The 15,258-nt window shown below is 49.3% G+C and overlaps 1 protein-coding gene across 1 annotated transcript; it reads left to right on the top strand.

The window, feature by feature from the left end:
- Nucleotides 1–1,293: 1,293 nt before the first annotated feature.
- On the top strand, nt 1,294–5,317 carry LOC134057483 (olfactory receptor 14A16-like; the record flags this gene model as incomplete). Its single annotated transcript, XM_062514461.1, has 4 exons — nt 1,294–1,434; nt 1,520–1,528; nt 2,124–2,195; nt 4,517–5,317. Coding segments are annotated over exons 1-4 (1,023 nt in total), but the record flags the coding sequence as incomplete, so codon positions are not given.
- Nucleotides 5,318–15,258: the final 9,941 nt, after the last annotated feature.

Below are 15,258 nucleotides of genomic sequence, written 5' to 3'. Positions count from 1 at the left end.
ACTAGTAAGTGTTTGTAGCTTAGCCAACTGTGCGTGAATTGATTTTGAGTGATCAGAAAGGTTCATGCAACACATCCCCTCGAATTCTTCACATCCATGTCCTTGAGGTAATAGCAAAAAATCTATTGCAGCTCTGTTCTGTAGCGTAGCGTGGCGTATTGAATCAGTATCTAATAAAAGTTCTGATATAGCAGTCGTCGTGGCGTTAGTTTGTTTTGCGAGCCAGCAGCCTAGTTTATTTAAAAGGTCTAATGCTCCTGCGCTTGCTAGTCCCAGAGCTAAAAATGATGCTGCCATAATTTGTTCTGGGGACCAGAATTTGGCTCGGTCATCACATTTGGCATCAAAGGCATGCGCGAATCTTTTGGCACGATAGTGCTGTTTATGTGCCTGTAATATCATGGAGTTGTTAGGAGTAAGCACTGTAAGCCAACCTAATGTACAGGGCCCACCCACTAATCGGGAAGGGATGTTAGGCCAGGCTCTATCTCCACATATTAAAAAGATTCCAGTTGGCAACTGTATGGGATTATTTGAAGAGCGAGAAATGATATTGCTCGTATAATTGCACCATGCTGAGGAGTTTCTATAAACCGGCAGACTGGAGTTAACAATGACACTATGGTTGGTGCCTATCTTCCGTCTTTGGACACTTGACCAGTTAAAGAAGATGCACCAGTCTGCTGCTACCGATGCCAACAGCTCTAGTTCCTGGGGCTCCATTGATGCTAATGGGAAGTATGGGATCGTACTGTCCCATTGGTCCGCATAAGCCCTTGAGTTATTAGATTGACAACTAAAAACCTGCTGCAGGCATGGGGGTTCTACAGGTACCCCTACCAAACAGGTGGAAAAAGAGTTGCCTGGAGAAGAGAGGGACAAACATATGGCCTCCTGGCCTGTTTTATTGGCCAGGGTTACCCACACGTTTTCTTTGGGTCGAGCAGGAACCCAAGGGTAACAGGCAACTTGCAGTCACAGAACACTAATCCAATATTTATCATTTTTAGGTTGTAATTCCTAACTTGCTTAGTTTTTGATTAAGCTTATCTAAAGCTTTCAAGGAGCCACGCACCGCCAATGCCTCAACCTGTCCGGGTGCTCTCCGTGCAAGCTGTTCTAGGTCTTGGCCTGACAAGCCCTTACAAAAGCCACTTTTCTTTTCACATACTATTGCAAAAATTCTCGTTTGCAAGCAACAAGCTATATACTTAGTACATTGTATAACTTCCCACTTAGCTACCAACCGTCCCCATTCTTCTCGATTCTCAAAAAGCTGGCGTGCCTCTCGCAATGACCCTGATTGGGTTAAATTTTGAGCATCTCACCGCCAAGATTTGCGCTGTTCCCGCCACCGGCAGGATAGGCAGAGGGGGTAGTGCAGGGCCAATTGACGATCCAACACTTTTTCACCACATCCTCCACACCTGTACAGTACTATCACCTCATCACCAGCCCCACAATCCAAACAGTTCCATGATGCCAGTCCAATCTGACTGGCCACCTCTTCCTTTAACAGTCTAGTAAGGTGAATCACGTCTTCTGCCCTTTCCCAGTTCCAGCTAAGTGGTCTGCCAACAACACCTTGTAATGTTTGGAGAAGCGGGTCAAGGGCCAGATGGTCGTGCAGGAGGTCCGTCTTTGGATCAGCTGACCGTTCGGGCGACATCCGCAACTTCCTTCACAGCTGCTTTAGTCCACCTGGCCGGAACCCATAGTGGCCCTGTTGGCGTAGACACACAAAGATAACCTTGTCCCCAGTATAAAACTTCTGCTGGCCCACCCCAGGCCCCCGTTTTTGGATCTTGATAGAGCACCCAGATGTGCTCCTTTGTTTCCTCCACTGGGGGCGAATAGTGTCTTATCGCCGCTGGGACCTTATTCTCCCCAAATACACACAAATAATTCAATACAAAAAGACATCTTAATAGTTTTTCTTGTGGTTCTTTTACCTCCCTAAATTTCTTTAGGTATTGTTTTACTGTTCCATTAGCTCTTTCTACTATGGCTTGACCAGTTGGGGAATTAGGTATCCCGGTCAAATGTTTAATTCCCCCAAACCTTATATACTGACTAAAATTTTTCATGGAAAGAGTGATGAAGTACTGGAATGGTCTGCCCAGGGAGGTGGTGGAGTCGCCACCCTGGATGTGTTAAAAAAACCACTGTATGTGGCACTTGTGGCCATGGTCAAGGTGAGGTGTTAGGGCATGGGTTAGACTTGATGTTCCTGAAGGTGTCTTCCAACCCACTCATTCTGTGAGTTTTGTGAATTCTAAGAATTCTGTGAATCTCCCAAGTTTGGGTTTGGAGGCTGCAAGAACATGACATCTGTATTAGGACAAAAAACGTTCTGTGTTCAGTGGAGTGGAGACTGAGGACAGAAGAGACCCCAGGGAGGGATTGAAGGGGGGTTTCATAGATAGGGGATCCTTTGGACATAGTTGAAAACAGCCTGAGAAAAAAAGAAAGAATTGATGCCAAGAGCAGATGGGATGGTCCAGACTGGACCCAAGGTTAAAGAAATTTCACTCGCAGGGCAGGGCTGTAGTGAAACCTGGCATCCAGAAAGAGTCTGGAGCAGTCCAAGGCTTTGTGTGTGCAGGCAGAGGCAGGCAGGACGCAGAGCTGTCAGCAAAGGAAGGGGCCAGCCAGGTGGGGCAGCCGGGGGATGAGGACAGCCTGCAGGGACAGAGGGGCAGGGCATGGACACCGTAGGACAGCCTGGGCTGCAGAGGGCACAGGGATGGGCAGCAGCTGAAAGGCCCTGCCAGAGCCAAGTGCTGCAGCACTTTGGCCATGGCTGCTGGCCCTGGGCCCTTGGCCAGCAGGGGACAAGTGAGCCTTGCTGTGCTGGGGCCTCATTGCCTCCTTGTCCCTGCTCAGCAGCCTGGCAGGGGCCGCCCCATGGTGCTGCCCTTGGCATTGCACATCCCCAGAGCCCAGTGCCCCGGGAAGAGCCCTGAGCAAGGAGGGAGGGACAGGATCTGCCTTGCCAGGGGCTGGGGCTCAGCCCTTGGCCCTTGGCATTGCTGAGACACATCCAGGTTTGCTCAGCATCACAGACACCTTTCCCTTGTTTGTCCCCACCTGTCATCAGTGCCTTCATTATTCTGCTCTAACTGGAACGTGGGGAGACTTTCTCAGTCCTTTCCCTCAGTGGGACCTATTAAAATTTTAAGATATTTGGAAGTTCAAGTCTGAGTTTCAGTTCTTGACAAGTTTTTTGAATACACTCTCTGAGGGATTGAGTCTGATGTAAACAGCACCAAATCCACTAGAGGCTCATTAAAGTCCTTGTGCTGTGTCTGTGCTGCTGAGCTGGACTGGGATCCTGCCATAGAGGACAATCCTGGTAACCAGGAAGAGCTTTAAACACCCATTTCTCTTGATGAGCAGCTCTTCTCCCAGCCCAGCAGGGCTGAGGGCACTGCCTGCAGCCACCCTGGGCACAGCACAGAGGAACAGAGAGCTTCAATCAGTCAGGGCTGGGAAGATGCTCCCAAGTGCCTGGGGCAGAATCACTCCCAGCCCTGGACACAGGAAGCCTCTGGCTGCAGGACAATGCAGCTGCAGCTCCTGCAGGGATCTCCTAAAGCTGGAACATCCCAATGCCCACAGACTCTGTGAGTACATTCTCTGATTCTCTCTCCTGTAGAGCAGCCAGGGGTGCCCAGCGCTGTCCTGCAGAGCAGGGTCCTGCAGCCCAGGGTGCTGTGCTGGGCAGGGACTCTGCTGCCTGCCAGGGACAGCTCTCAGCCAGCCCTGGGAGCTGCTGACAGCACTGGGGGACAAGGTCTGGGTGGAGGGAGACAGCTGGTGAGACTTGGAAGTGTTCTCCTTGAGTGGTGAGGATGGTGCATTGACCAGGACTGATCCCAGCGTGACATTTAACTACAGAACATTTCCAAATAGATTATAAAGGGAGCACAGCAAGTCAGGGGCTGCATAAAAGGGAAAATCCTGATTTAATAATCTACTGCTCAGGGTCACCTAGATAAAAAATTGAACCTTGATATTCATATCTCTATTCAGGTTGAGAACAATAAAAACAATTTCTCTCAGTTCTGAATAAACAAGGCAAAGAAAGAAATCAGCACAGGGCCCCTTACAGGCACCATCAGTGTTGCTTTTCCAGCCTCCTCAGGGTTACTCTGACTTTGCCATCAGAGCCTGCAGAGGCAGAGCTGGCCCTGGCAGTGCCCTGTGCTGGGAGGGGTCTGCAGGGCAGAGCTGAGCCCCCAGGGCTGGGCTGGGCTCTGGCAGCACTGGCAGGGCCCAGCCCTGGGCACAGGGAAGCAGCAGCTGGCAGGGAGAGCTCCAGGCAGCAGAGCCCTGGGCAGGCAGTGGGGGGAAAGTGACACCAAGCTGGGCTGGGATATTTCAAGTCATCTCCAAACCAAACTATTCCATGATTACTGTTCTTACAGATCCCCATGTCAAGACACAGCAAATCTCCAACAGCAGCTCCATCAGGCACTTCCTCCTGCTGGCATTGGCAGACACGCGGCAGCTGCAGCTCCTGCACTTCTGCCTCTTCCTGGGCATCTCCCTGGCTGCCCTCCTGGCCAACGGCCTCATCATCAGCGCCGTAGCCTGCGGCCACCACCTGCACACCCCCATGTTCTTCTTCCTGCTCAACCTGGCCCTCACTGACCTGGGCTCCATCTGCACCACTGTCCCCAAAGCCATGCACAATTCCCTCTGGCACACCAACAACATCTCCTACTCTGCATGTGCTGCTCAGGTGTTTTTCTTTGCATTCTTCATCTCAGCCGAGTATTCCCTCCTGACCATCATGTGCTACAACCGCTACGTGTCCATCTGCAAACCCCTGCACTACGGGACCCTCCTGGGCAGCAGAGCTTGTGCCCACATGGCAGCAGCTGCCTGGGCCAGTGCCTTTCTCTATTCCCTGCTGCACACAGCCAATACATTTTCCCTGCCCCTGTGCCAGGGAAATGCCCTGGGCCAGTTCTTCTGTGAAATCCCCCAGATCCTCAAACTCTCCTGCTCACACTCCTACTTCAGGGAACTTGGGCTCATTGCTGTTAGTGTCTGTTTGGTATTTGGCTGTTTTGTGTTCATTGTTTTCTCCTATGTGCAGATCTTCAGGGCTGTGCTGAGGATCCCCTCTGAGCAGGGAAGGCACAAAGCCTTTTCCACCTGCCTCCCTCACCTGGCTGTGATCTCCCTGTTCCTCAGCACTGGGTTTTTTGCCTACCTGAAGCCCCCCTCCATCTCCTCCCCATCCCTGGATCTGGCCCTGTCAGTTCTGTACTCAGTGGTGCCTCCAGCCCTGAACCCCCTCATCTACAGCCTGAGGAACCAGGAGCTCAAGGCTGCACTGTGGACACTGATGACTGGATGGTTTCAGAAACAGTAAACCTTTCCAATTTGTGCAAGTTGCCAATTTCTCCTAGTCACTTGCAATATGAGTCTTTTTTGAGAATTCTTTTTTTTCCTTCATTGCCGGAAGATTTTACATTTGTTTTAGTCTAATAATTTTGCACAAAATCATGCCCATATTTGTGATATTATTTTGTCTCTCCTCCTTTGCTCTGGCCCCAGACTCTGTCCATGAGGGGCTCTGTTCTCTGTAGCTTTAAATGAACTAAAGGATCTCCCAAAACTGTTTTTACTGGAGATCTCATTTCTTTGGAGAGTCCTTCTGCTCCCTTCTCTAGAGCTGCAGCAGCAATATCTGTGTGCAGAGGTGGGGGCAGGTCAGGGGTGGCACAGCAGCTCGGCTCCTGATGGCCACACCATTCCTCATCCATTAATATTTTTACAACAAAAAAAACTTTACACTACTCTTAAAAAAAATACTATATATATACAAGTCATACTAAAATTACACAAAATACCGTAACAAAACTACAATAAAAAATTTAAAAAAAAACAAAACACAAAAACCCCCCAACAAAATTAATATAAATCATAGTTTAACCATTCCCCATAACTTACCACCCTCTTATCATCTCTTACCAAACTAATAATATTACTAATTTTAAATTATCATTTAAACCATATATTCTTAACAAAATAATTACTATTATAAAAATCCACCTAAAAACTACCCATTTAATACTCACCCAAACTAAATATAAACCAACAAAAACCCCCCAATCTTAACTAAAACTCGAATTCTAGATCATCAAAAATTACAACAGTGCAATAAACAAAATAAAAATAATAAAAAAATACAATCAATATTTATTCACCAAACCTAATTAACAACAACAAAAAAGCCCAAAATATACATTTCCCAAAATTTAACTACAAATATAAAACCTAACTACAAACATGAAATCTAACTACAACCATCCAATATAATTAAAAAAAAATAGAAATCCGAAAAATTATATAAGAAATATATAAAAATTCATCAAAACTCCAAAATAATAAAAAACCTTCATCTTCACTACGACTAGAAAACAAAAAAAAAAACCCTAACAACACACCACATATACACAAAACACAACAAAAAAGATACAGGACACAAAAAATTAAAAAATATATAAATCAAAACTATCAAATAAAAAATCATGAACCATTAATAAAACAAAATTCCCCAACCACCCAACACTGTTTTACTTACTATCACTTATTAAATATATTATACTTAATCTAATCAAATTTATTTCTATCAATTCCTGTAACTCACCCTGTTGGATTTGTGCCCTGGATCCAGCCTGTCCAGGTCCCTCTGCAGAGCTCTCCTACCCTCCAGCACATCCACACTCACACCCAGCTTGGTGCCATCTGCACATTTGCTGATGGTGCACTGTGCTCCCTTCTCCACATCATCAATAATGATGTTAAACAGGACTGGGCCCACACTGATCCCTGCAGGACACCACTGCACACACGCTGCATGTGGCACCATTCCCCACCACTCTCTGGGCCCCGATGTCCATCCAGTTCTTAGCCCAGGGAGGGGTGAACCGCTCCAAGACACAGGCTTCAGCTTTTCCAGGGAATGCTGTGGGATAGGGTGTCAAAGGCTAAAGTTCAAGTAGACAACATCCCCAGCCCTCCCTGTATCCACCAGGCCCTGTCAGAAAACTCCTGGTGGGCAGGAGCTGGGCAGGAGGCAGCCGTGTGCCCTGGCAGCGAGGCAGGGCAGGAGCACCCAGGGCTGTGGGACCAGGACATCAAGGACGTGGATTATCCAGGGCACTGGGGCCTGGTTTGGGTTGCCCAGGGCAGGAAAGATGTCTGGCAGCTGGAGCAGGGTGAGGGAAGGGCCTCCAAGGTGGGGCTGGAGCCCTTTGGCTGTGAGCAGAGGCTGAGGGAGCTGGGCTTGTCCAGCCCGGAGCAGGGAAGGCTGAGGGGCTCCTCATCCCAGCCTGGCAGTGCCAGCCAGGAGCTGATGGAGAACACAGAGCCAGGATCTTCACCGGGGGGCCTGGGGGGAGACAAAAGACAATGGGTGGAAAGGGGGAAAGAGGGGAGATCAGACAGGACATGTGGAAAACCTTTGTTCCCATGGGCTCAGACAGGTTCTCAGATAATGCCCTATCACTCTTCTTTTGGATAATCAAATTCAGATCACATCTGGCCTTAAACCACTTGGTCTGACCCAGTCTCTGACAGCTTGGGCTGCAGACTTGCTGAGGTCCCTTCCATCCTCAGCACCTTGATGATCCTGGAACAATGCTGCGCTTGATTTTGGAATGGGCCAGAGCAGATTTTTATGGGACAGGAGCCCCCTGGGGGTGTAGGGAACCTGACACTTGCAAGGTGCATGAACACATCTCACTAGCTGGGGCATTTGAGTACTTGAAGAAATATCCATGTCTTCCCACCAGGAGAGAACAGAAATTTCCAGGATATGTACTGATGACAGGAGAAGAAATCCTGCTCTTCCCCTCTACCTGTGTTACTACTATGCTGTCTATTATTTCATGTCCTTCTCCATTTGGGTGTTACCCGCTCTCCTGTTTAAATGGCCATGTCTAAGGATGTCTCTTCACTAGACCAGATGGTTCTATGGCTTTCCCATTGGTCCCAGATTTCCTTCTCTACTCGTTCTCTGATAATTTCACATCAGTCTTAGTTGTGTTTTCATTTGTAATAGAATCACCCTTTCTAATGTCTTTTTCTAAAACTGTTTCTGAATGGAAATCCCTTGTGCATGGTGGACATATCTGATACTGGTTTGACATTGCACAGACCTGAGGGAAGAATTCTGATGTTTATTAAATTATAACATTGATACACTTCTTATGTTGGCATACGAAGAGAAGCCTTCCTGTGCCTCTGAGTCTCAGCAGTTCCTGACCCCCAAAGGACACAAACCTGATGAGCTGTGGTGCCCACTGCACTGGTGGCTCTTGCACCTCCCTCCATAGGCACAGCAGAGCTCCCTTGTCCCACAAAGTCCCTGGCAATGCAGGGATGAAGGAAACAGGACAGGCTGTGGGGATCAGGGGCAGGGCACGGCCAGGGATTTGGGGTGGTTGTGAGCCCAGGGCAGGAGCCGGCCCTTGGCCTTGCTGAAGCTCATCCAATTGTCCTGGGCCCATGGCTCCAGCCTGGCCAGATCCCTGTGCAGAGCTTGCTGCCCTGCAGCACAGCCACACTCCCAGCCAGCTTGGGCTCCCCTGGACACTGACTCAGGGTGCCCTCCATGGCCTGGTCCACATCAGCAAGGAACACATTGAACTGCCCTGGCCCCAGTCCTGAGCCCTGGGGACACCCCTGCATGTGGCTCCATTGCCCAGCACTCCTTGGGCTGCACTTGTGTTTGCCATGGAGCTGGGCCTGCCTTGGCTTCTGTTTGCTGACCCCAAATGAACATCCCTCTGTGTCTGGGGCAGCTCCTTCTCCAAGGAAAGCAGCTGGGACTTGGTGCCAAGGAGCTGAAAGCTGCAGGCACAGCCTGGACTGGAGGAAGCTCAGATTGGCACAAGGCTGCTCTGAGTGCCAGGGCTTGGATGAGGGAAATGGTGGGGTGGGGGTAGGGACAGAGTGTGATTGATTGTCAGCCATAAAGGGTCTTGATGTTCATATCTGTTCAGAGTGCCTGAGGAGGTGCTGGGGATCAATATCAGCTGGAGATTGGTGATATCAGTCTATAACGTGGAAAAGAATAAATGGGAAAGCGATATATTCCTGCTCATTGTTTTTAAATAAAATATGTTACAAATTCACTGAAAGCTTAGACAAGTTCTGCCTTATGCTCAGGTTTGTGGCAGTAGCTCTGTTTCAAATACCTAAACCCCAAATTATTTTTGCCCACAAGTTCTTTAGAATGGAAAATTAGGTCTATAATAAATTTAATTATTTACTGAATGGACTCAAGATTAACAGACAAGAGATGTTAAATGGACTAAATACTGCACAGATATAAACCAAAGAAGTACAGGTAGATACAAACCCAGTGCACAATAAAGTTACCTATATTACAGCCAGTGAAGAAATAGCAGAGATCAACAGTCAGTGTAACTTACCACTGAACTGATGAGGGAGTGCACATGGAGCCCTTTCACTCAGCTTCCAGAAAAGGAACCACAAAGATTCATCCAGACTTGGGAGTGAAGCCCTACCTGTTTCCAGGGACTATGCAGAAGAGTTTTGTATGGTGAAAGTTTTGTGTATATTTTATAGTTTGTACAGTGAAGTGTGTGTCACTCAGAAATTCAAGGCTTATCTCCCTCCCTTCATTCTGCTCTCAAGGCAGGATGTTCATGGTCAGCTGGGAATTCCACCTCCCTGGCACCAGAGATAACTCAGCACAGGACAGATGTCCAGCCTGGGTTATCTCAGCAATTGCTGAGAGGGGGAAGATGCCCTGAGTGATGGCCCAGCTGATGGACAGAACAGATGAGCTCTGCTGTGCCACAGGGGAAGTCCTGCTGCAGGAACCTCATGGAACCAGGGGGCCGTTGTGACATTGTGATGGCTCCTGGAACCAAGGAGAGAGACCATGGTGACACCAATGAACCTCCTGGAACCAAGGAGAGAGACCATGGTGACACCAATGAACTTCATGGAACCAGGGAGAGAGACCATGGTGACACCGATGAACCTCATGGAACCAAGGGGCCTTTGTGACACTGCAAGGCCTCAGGGAAGCAAGGAGTTCAAAGGTCTCAAACATTCTTTCCACGGTTCTGCCTTGGGGAAGGGGGAACCTCCTTGGTGGCACCTTGGGCTGGCACACACCTGAGGAGTGACTCTGTTTTTAATGGTGAAAGTTAGGAATTCTAGATTCTTCTAAAAAAAGTAAAGGAAAATCCTGTCTCTGTCTCAGTGCAGCCAGTTCTGCAAGCAAAGCTGGTCCCAGATGAGGGAGGACAGACAGGATGGAGTTGGGGAATATGGAGCAAGGTTGTCCACACTGGGTCAGACCTCAAGTCACAGCTCCTCAGAGCAGGACTGACCTCCTGAGGAGAGACCCTGGATCAACAGGAGTCACAGAGAGCTGCAGTCAAATCTGCTCTAAACAGAGCAGTATTAAAAACCATTCATTCAAAATAGGAATGGATATTTCTTAGAAACTCTTTGAAATATTTCTCCCTAAGTGGATTTGAAAACCTTCTTGATGAACTGCACCAGACCAGAGGGAAATCAAGGCAGAGCCGTGGTTTGTCAGGACTTCCTTGATCCCAATGAGCCCCGTGGTGCTTTTGGTGCTGAGTCCTTGAACCTCAGGGCCTGACATGAAATTGCAGTTATCTTTCAAAGAGTGAGAGTCAAAAGAAAAACCCAAAGTGTCTCAAAGACTTAATGAGTTCCACTGAGGTCCATCCCTAACAGGATTCTCTTTGACTCCTTCGAGGAGAGAACTGGGGGCCGCAAATGTCCAAAAACATCTCAGAGACTGAGAGATGAAAGGACAAAGGAAAGCACCTCAAAAATTGAAGTACCTTAAAGATCCCATGAGCCCCACTGAGTGTTGTTACTGAGAAAGGCTCTCAAGAGACTAATTAAACCAGAGAATTGGACGCCATGACTGCACAAAGCTCTCAGAGACTCCAAGGCAGGAGCAAAACCCAAAGTCCATGGAAAAACCTGCAGTCCCTGGGAGCATGAAGGAGCCCCCAGGGCCATTCCTGACCAAGGCTCCCCAGGGACTGGTCCCAGCAGATCCCTGAGGCCACTGGCATGTGGGGGGATGCTGAGGGCAGGACAAGGGCTGACAGTGCCCAGCCTTGCTGGGGCTGTGCCAGGAGGCCCCAGTGGCTCAGGACAAGGTGTCTGCTCACAGCCCTTGGTGGCACAGACCCTGCTGTGCCCCAGGCCACCAAGACTTGGCTTCTCTTTGTCCCCTCCTGTCATCACTGCCTCCAATTTCCTGCTCTGACTGCAACCTGGGCACACTTTCTCAGTTGTGTCCCTCAGTGGGACCCATTAAAAGTAAAGGAAACTTTGGAGTTCGATTCTGACTTGGAGTTCTTGAGAAGTTTCCTAAAAAACCACAGCTCTGCCTTGATTTCCCTCTGGTCTGGTGAAGTTCATGAAGAAGGTTTGAACTCTACTCATGGAGAAATATTTCAAGAAGAACTTCTAAGAAATGTAACCAGATTCCTATTTTAAATGGTGTCTTTTATTACTAATCTCCATAGAGCAGAGGTGATTGCAGCATTCAGTGACCGATACTGATCCAGGGTCACTCCTCAGGAGGTCTGGCAAAGGGGTTTTCCTTTTTTCTTGAAGCAATCTTCTAATTTCCCCCACTGAAATCAGACACACTCCTCAGGTGTGTGCCAGCCCAAGGTGCCACCAAAACCACTGCAGAGCTGCCCTGGGCCAGCTGTGAGGGTGGATCATCATCCCAACCTGCACTGGGCACTGCCAGGGGCTGTGGCCATGGACACTGCACTGACCCCACTGCTGGGTTTGGGTGCCATGGAAACCATGAGAACTTCAATTTTCCTTGGAAAACCTGGGGAGGACTGGGACACACTGGGGAACACTGGGAATGCTGAGGGGGAATCTGGGTGGACTGGGATGGACTGGGGGCGTACACAGAGACACACTGGGACATACTGGGACATACTGGGACTGATACTGGACAATACTGGAGCAAATTTTGAATACTTTGAACAATTCTGTGGTATACTGGGACAAATTGGGGACACTCTGAACTTTGTGGGGATGACGTGGGTGTACTATGGATGACACAGGGGAGTACTGGAAGAGAAAACAATGAACTCAGGTGTATTGGGAGGGCCTGGAGAGGCGCTGGGGTTGTATTGAACTGTACTGGGATGAACTGGGCTGTACTGGGAGGGACTGGAGGGGTGCAATGGGCTGCTCCCGCCCCCGCCCATCACTGACCGCAGCCAATCAGCACCGGGGATCGGGGACTGGGGGCGGTGCCTGGTGACCGCGCCATCTTTTCTTTTTGCCTATAACTCCCATCATGCACCGCGGCCCGATAAAGCCCCATTGGAGCTGGGACTACAACGTCCATCATGCCCCGCGCTCCACAGAACTCCGCTATCTGCCCCCCTCCTCCCATGTCCCATAAGCGTCCCCCACACTCTCCAGGATCCCCAAGTGCCCCCTCACCATCCTCTCAGAAGTCCCCAAAAGCGGCTCCGGATTCCCTGGATGCTCCCAGCCCCACAGATTCCCGTTACAACCACTTCTAGGAATTCATCTTCTGTCACCTCCCGCGGCCCCACAGCATCTCATACCACAGGTTCACGCTTAAAACTCTCGCCGTGTTCCACTCCCTAAGGGGCCCCGTTAGACCTCTCCAAGCTCCCCCCAAATGCTCCCGAACCGTACACGTTCCGCCCTGACGACTTCAAGTCACAGCTCGGACTCAAAAGTGTCCCCCAGGTGCCTTCCCGGACCCCAAATGCCCAGTCCGAGACACTTCCGTGACTACAGCTCCCGTCATGCACCGCGCCCGACAGAGAGACATTGCAGCTGCGCTTTCAACTCCCGTGATGCTCCGCGGCTCCATTGAACAGTATTCTATCCGCGCCTACAACTCCCATCATGCCCCGCGCCCCAGAGAGCCCCGTTCGAGCCCCCCAAGTGCCCGCCCGGACCCCGAAGGGCTCCACATTCCCCTCCCTGACCTCCAAGTTTTCCCCCTGGACCCCCAAGAGCTCCCCCGGACGCCGAGGTGTCCGTCAGAATCCCTCAGTGCCCTGCCCAGTGCCCACCCGGCTCCATGAAGTGTCCTGCAGACCCTCAAGTTCTCTCTGAATTCCCTCCACAGACTCAAATCTGCGCCAAATGTGCCCCGGAAATGTCTCCATGGACCGCAGAGTGGCCTTTTTTATTCTGAATGTGAAAATGATAAAAAGGATTAGAAGAGGACTGAAAAAAAGACTAATTAGCATAAGGAGGGAGAAAAGAAGAGGCAATAAATAATGGAATTGTGCTACTTAGAACCCATGACCAGTAATATCTCTGGCTGCTAAAAATGTATAGATATTAATATAAATATGAAAATTAGGTAATAAAAAATGATATTACTTTTTAGAAATAGAAAAATTAGGTTATTTATTAAATTTAATTATTTTTAATTCATTAAATGCTAAACAGATATATCCTTTTATAAAGAAAAAATATTTATAATTGTATGATTTTTTAAAGTCTAATTATAAGAATTAATTTATAGGAAATTTTTATGTTTCTGGATATCAGTCCCAGATGAGCAATGTCAGACATGGTGAGGGTGGGGGTGAGGAGCAGGTTGTCCAAACAGGGTCAGCCCTGAAAGGGATCATTCTTCTCTGTGCCCAGACCTCCTAAGGAGACATTCAGCATCAACATCACCTGAAGAATGATGTATCATTTTCTATCTCCTGTGCAATGAATTGAAAACCAAAAATAATATGCCCTTGATTAAAACTAAAAAGCATGAGGTGCACTTTGAAATCTCCCCCCTTAACAGAACTCCAAAGTGACTGCAAGCAGCTGCACAATCCCTGGAGACTTGAAGACAATGGAAGGAAGACAAAGAGCTCCCAAGGCCTTTGTGTATTTTAATGATGCCCGGATTTGGGGATTTGGGGCTGACTGCAGGAGCCTGAGGCACTGAGAGAAGGTTGAAGAAGCTGCTGCAGGAGTCAGCAGCAAAACTGCAAGTGCCTTGGAGCATCAGTGGCCGCCATGAGTGAGGGCAGGGAGTGCCCAAGGCTCCCCAGGGCCTGGGGAGAGCAGATCCTTGAGGGCAGGATTGCAGGAGCCAAAGGCTGTGAGCAGGGAACTGCAATGCTGAGCAAGGCCTGGGCTGGCTGGAGGAAGCAGAAAGGCCAAGGCTGAGCCCAGGCCTGGGACAGCAGGGCCTGTCCCTCACGGGTGGCTCGGGGCTGTTGCTGGGGCAGTGGGATGGCAGGGGCAGCAAGGACAAATGGCATCAGCCTGCAAGCCCTGCCAGCCTCCTCAGGGAGGGCCGAGGCAGAAGCAAAGTGCGGCCCCTGCCAGGAAAGTTCCTTCTGTGGGGCCTGCAGAGGCCCTGCCCGAGCCCAGGGGACAAAGGCCTGGGTGCCTCTGGCCCTGCCAGCCCTGCCCAGCCCTCGGCCATCTCTCCTGCAGCCTGTGCCCCCTCTGTGTGCTGCATAGCGAGGAGGTTGTGGAGCTGAAGCCTTGGGGCTCCCTGGCAGTGAACAGCACTGGGGTTCCTTTTTCTCCCCAGCTCTGCCTTGAGGCACCGACCCTGTAGCTCCAGAGAAGTCATGGAGGAAAGATGTCACGGCAAACATGGCAATACAGAGTACTTTATTTTGTGTAACCGCGTATATAATACAGCTCTGGGACTATATAGTCTGAAATTTGCACTACAAATGCAAATACTGAGATGAAAGTGTTAGAGACAAAGGTTTTCCTGTTAACAAATACACAAAAATATATTACATGTGCCAGAAGAAAAAAAATACACAGGACACAGAGTGGGCATTAATGAGTAACATTGTAAGAGCTAGAAAGGAGAATGAGAGTTTCTTGCTTCTGAAAGCATGAACAATGATTTTTCTCAGACCATCCTTGAGCTCCTGTTTCCTCGGGCTGTAGATGAGGGGGTTCAGAGCTGGAGGCACCACCGAGTACAGATCTGACAGGAACAGATCCAGGGATGAGAATGAGATTGAAGGGGTCTTTAGGTGAGCAAATGTCCCAGTGCTGAGGAACAGGGAGAGCACAGCCAGGTGAGGGAGGCATGTGGAAAAGGCTTTGTGCCGTCCCTGCTCAGAGGGGATCCTCAGCATGAAACCTGAAGATCCGCACATAGGAGAAAACACCACAGAAAACACCCAGATGCTAAACAGACAACAACAGCAAGAA

Source organism: Cinclus cinclus, unplaced genomic scaffold (genome assembly GCF_963662255.1).
Source record: "Cinclus cinclus unplaced genomic scaffold, bCinCin1.1 SCAFFOLD_153, whole genome shotgun sequence".
NCBI classification, from domain to species: Eukaryota; Metazoa; Chordata; class Aves; order Passeriformes; family Cinclidae; genus Cinclus; species Cinclus cinclus.
The sequence above is the reverse complement of the archived record's forward strand: the minus strand, read 5'-3'. Positions and strand labels throughout refer to the sequence as shown.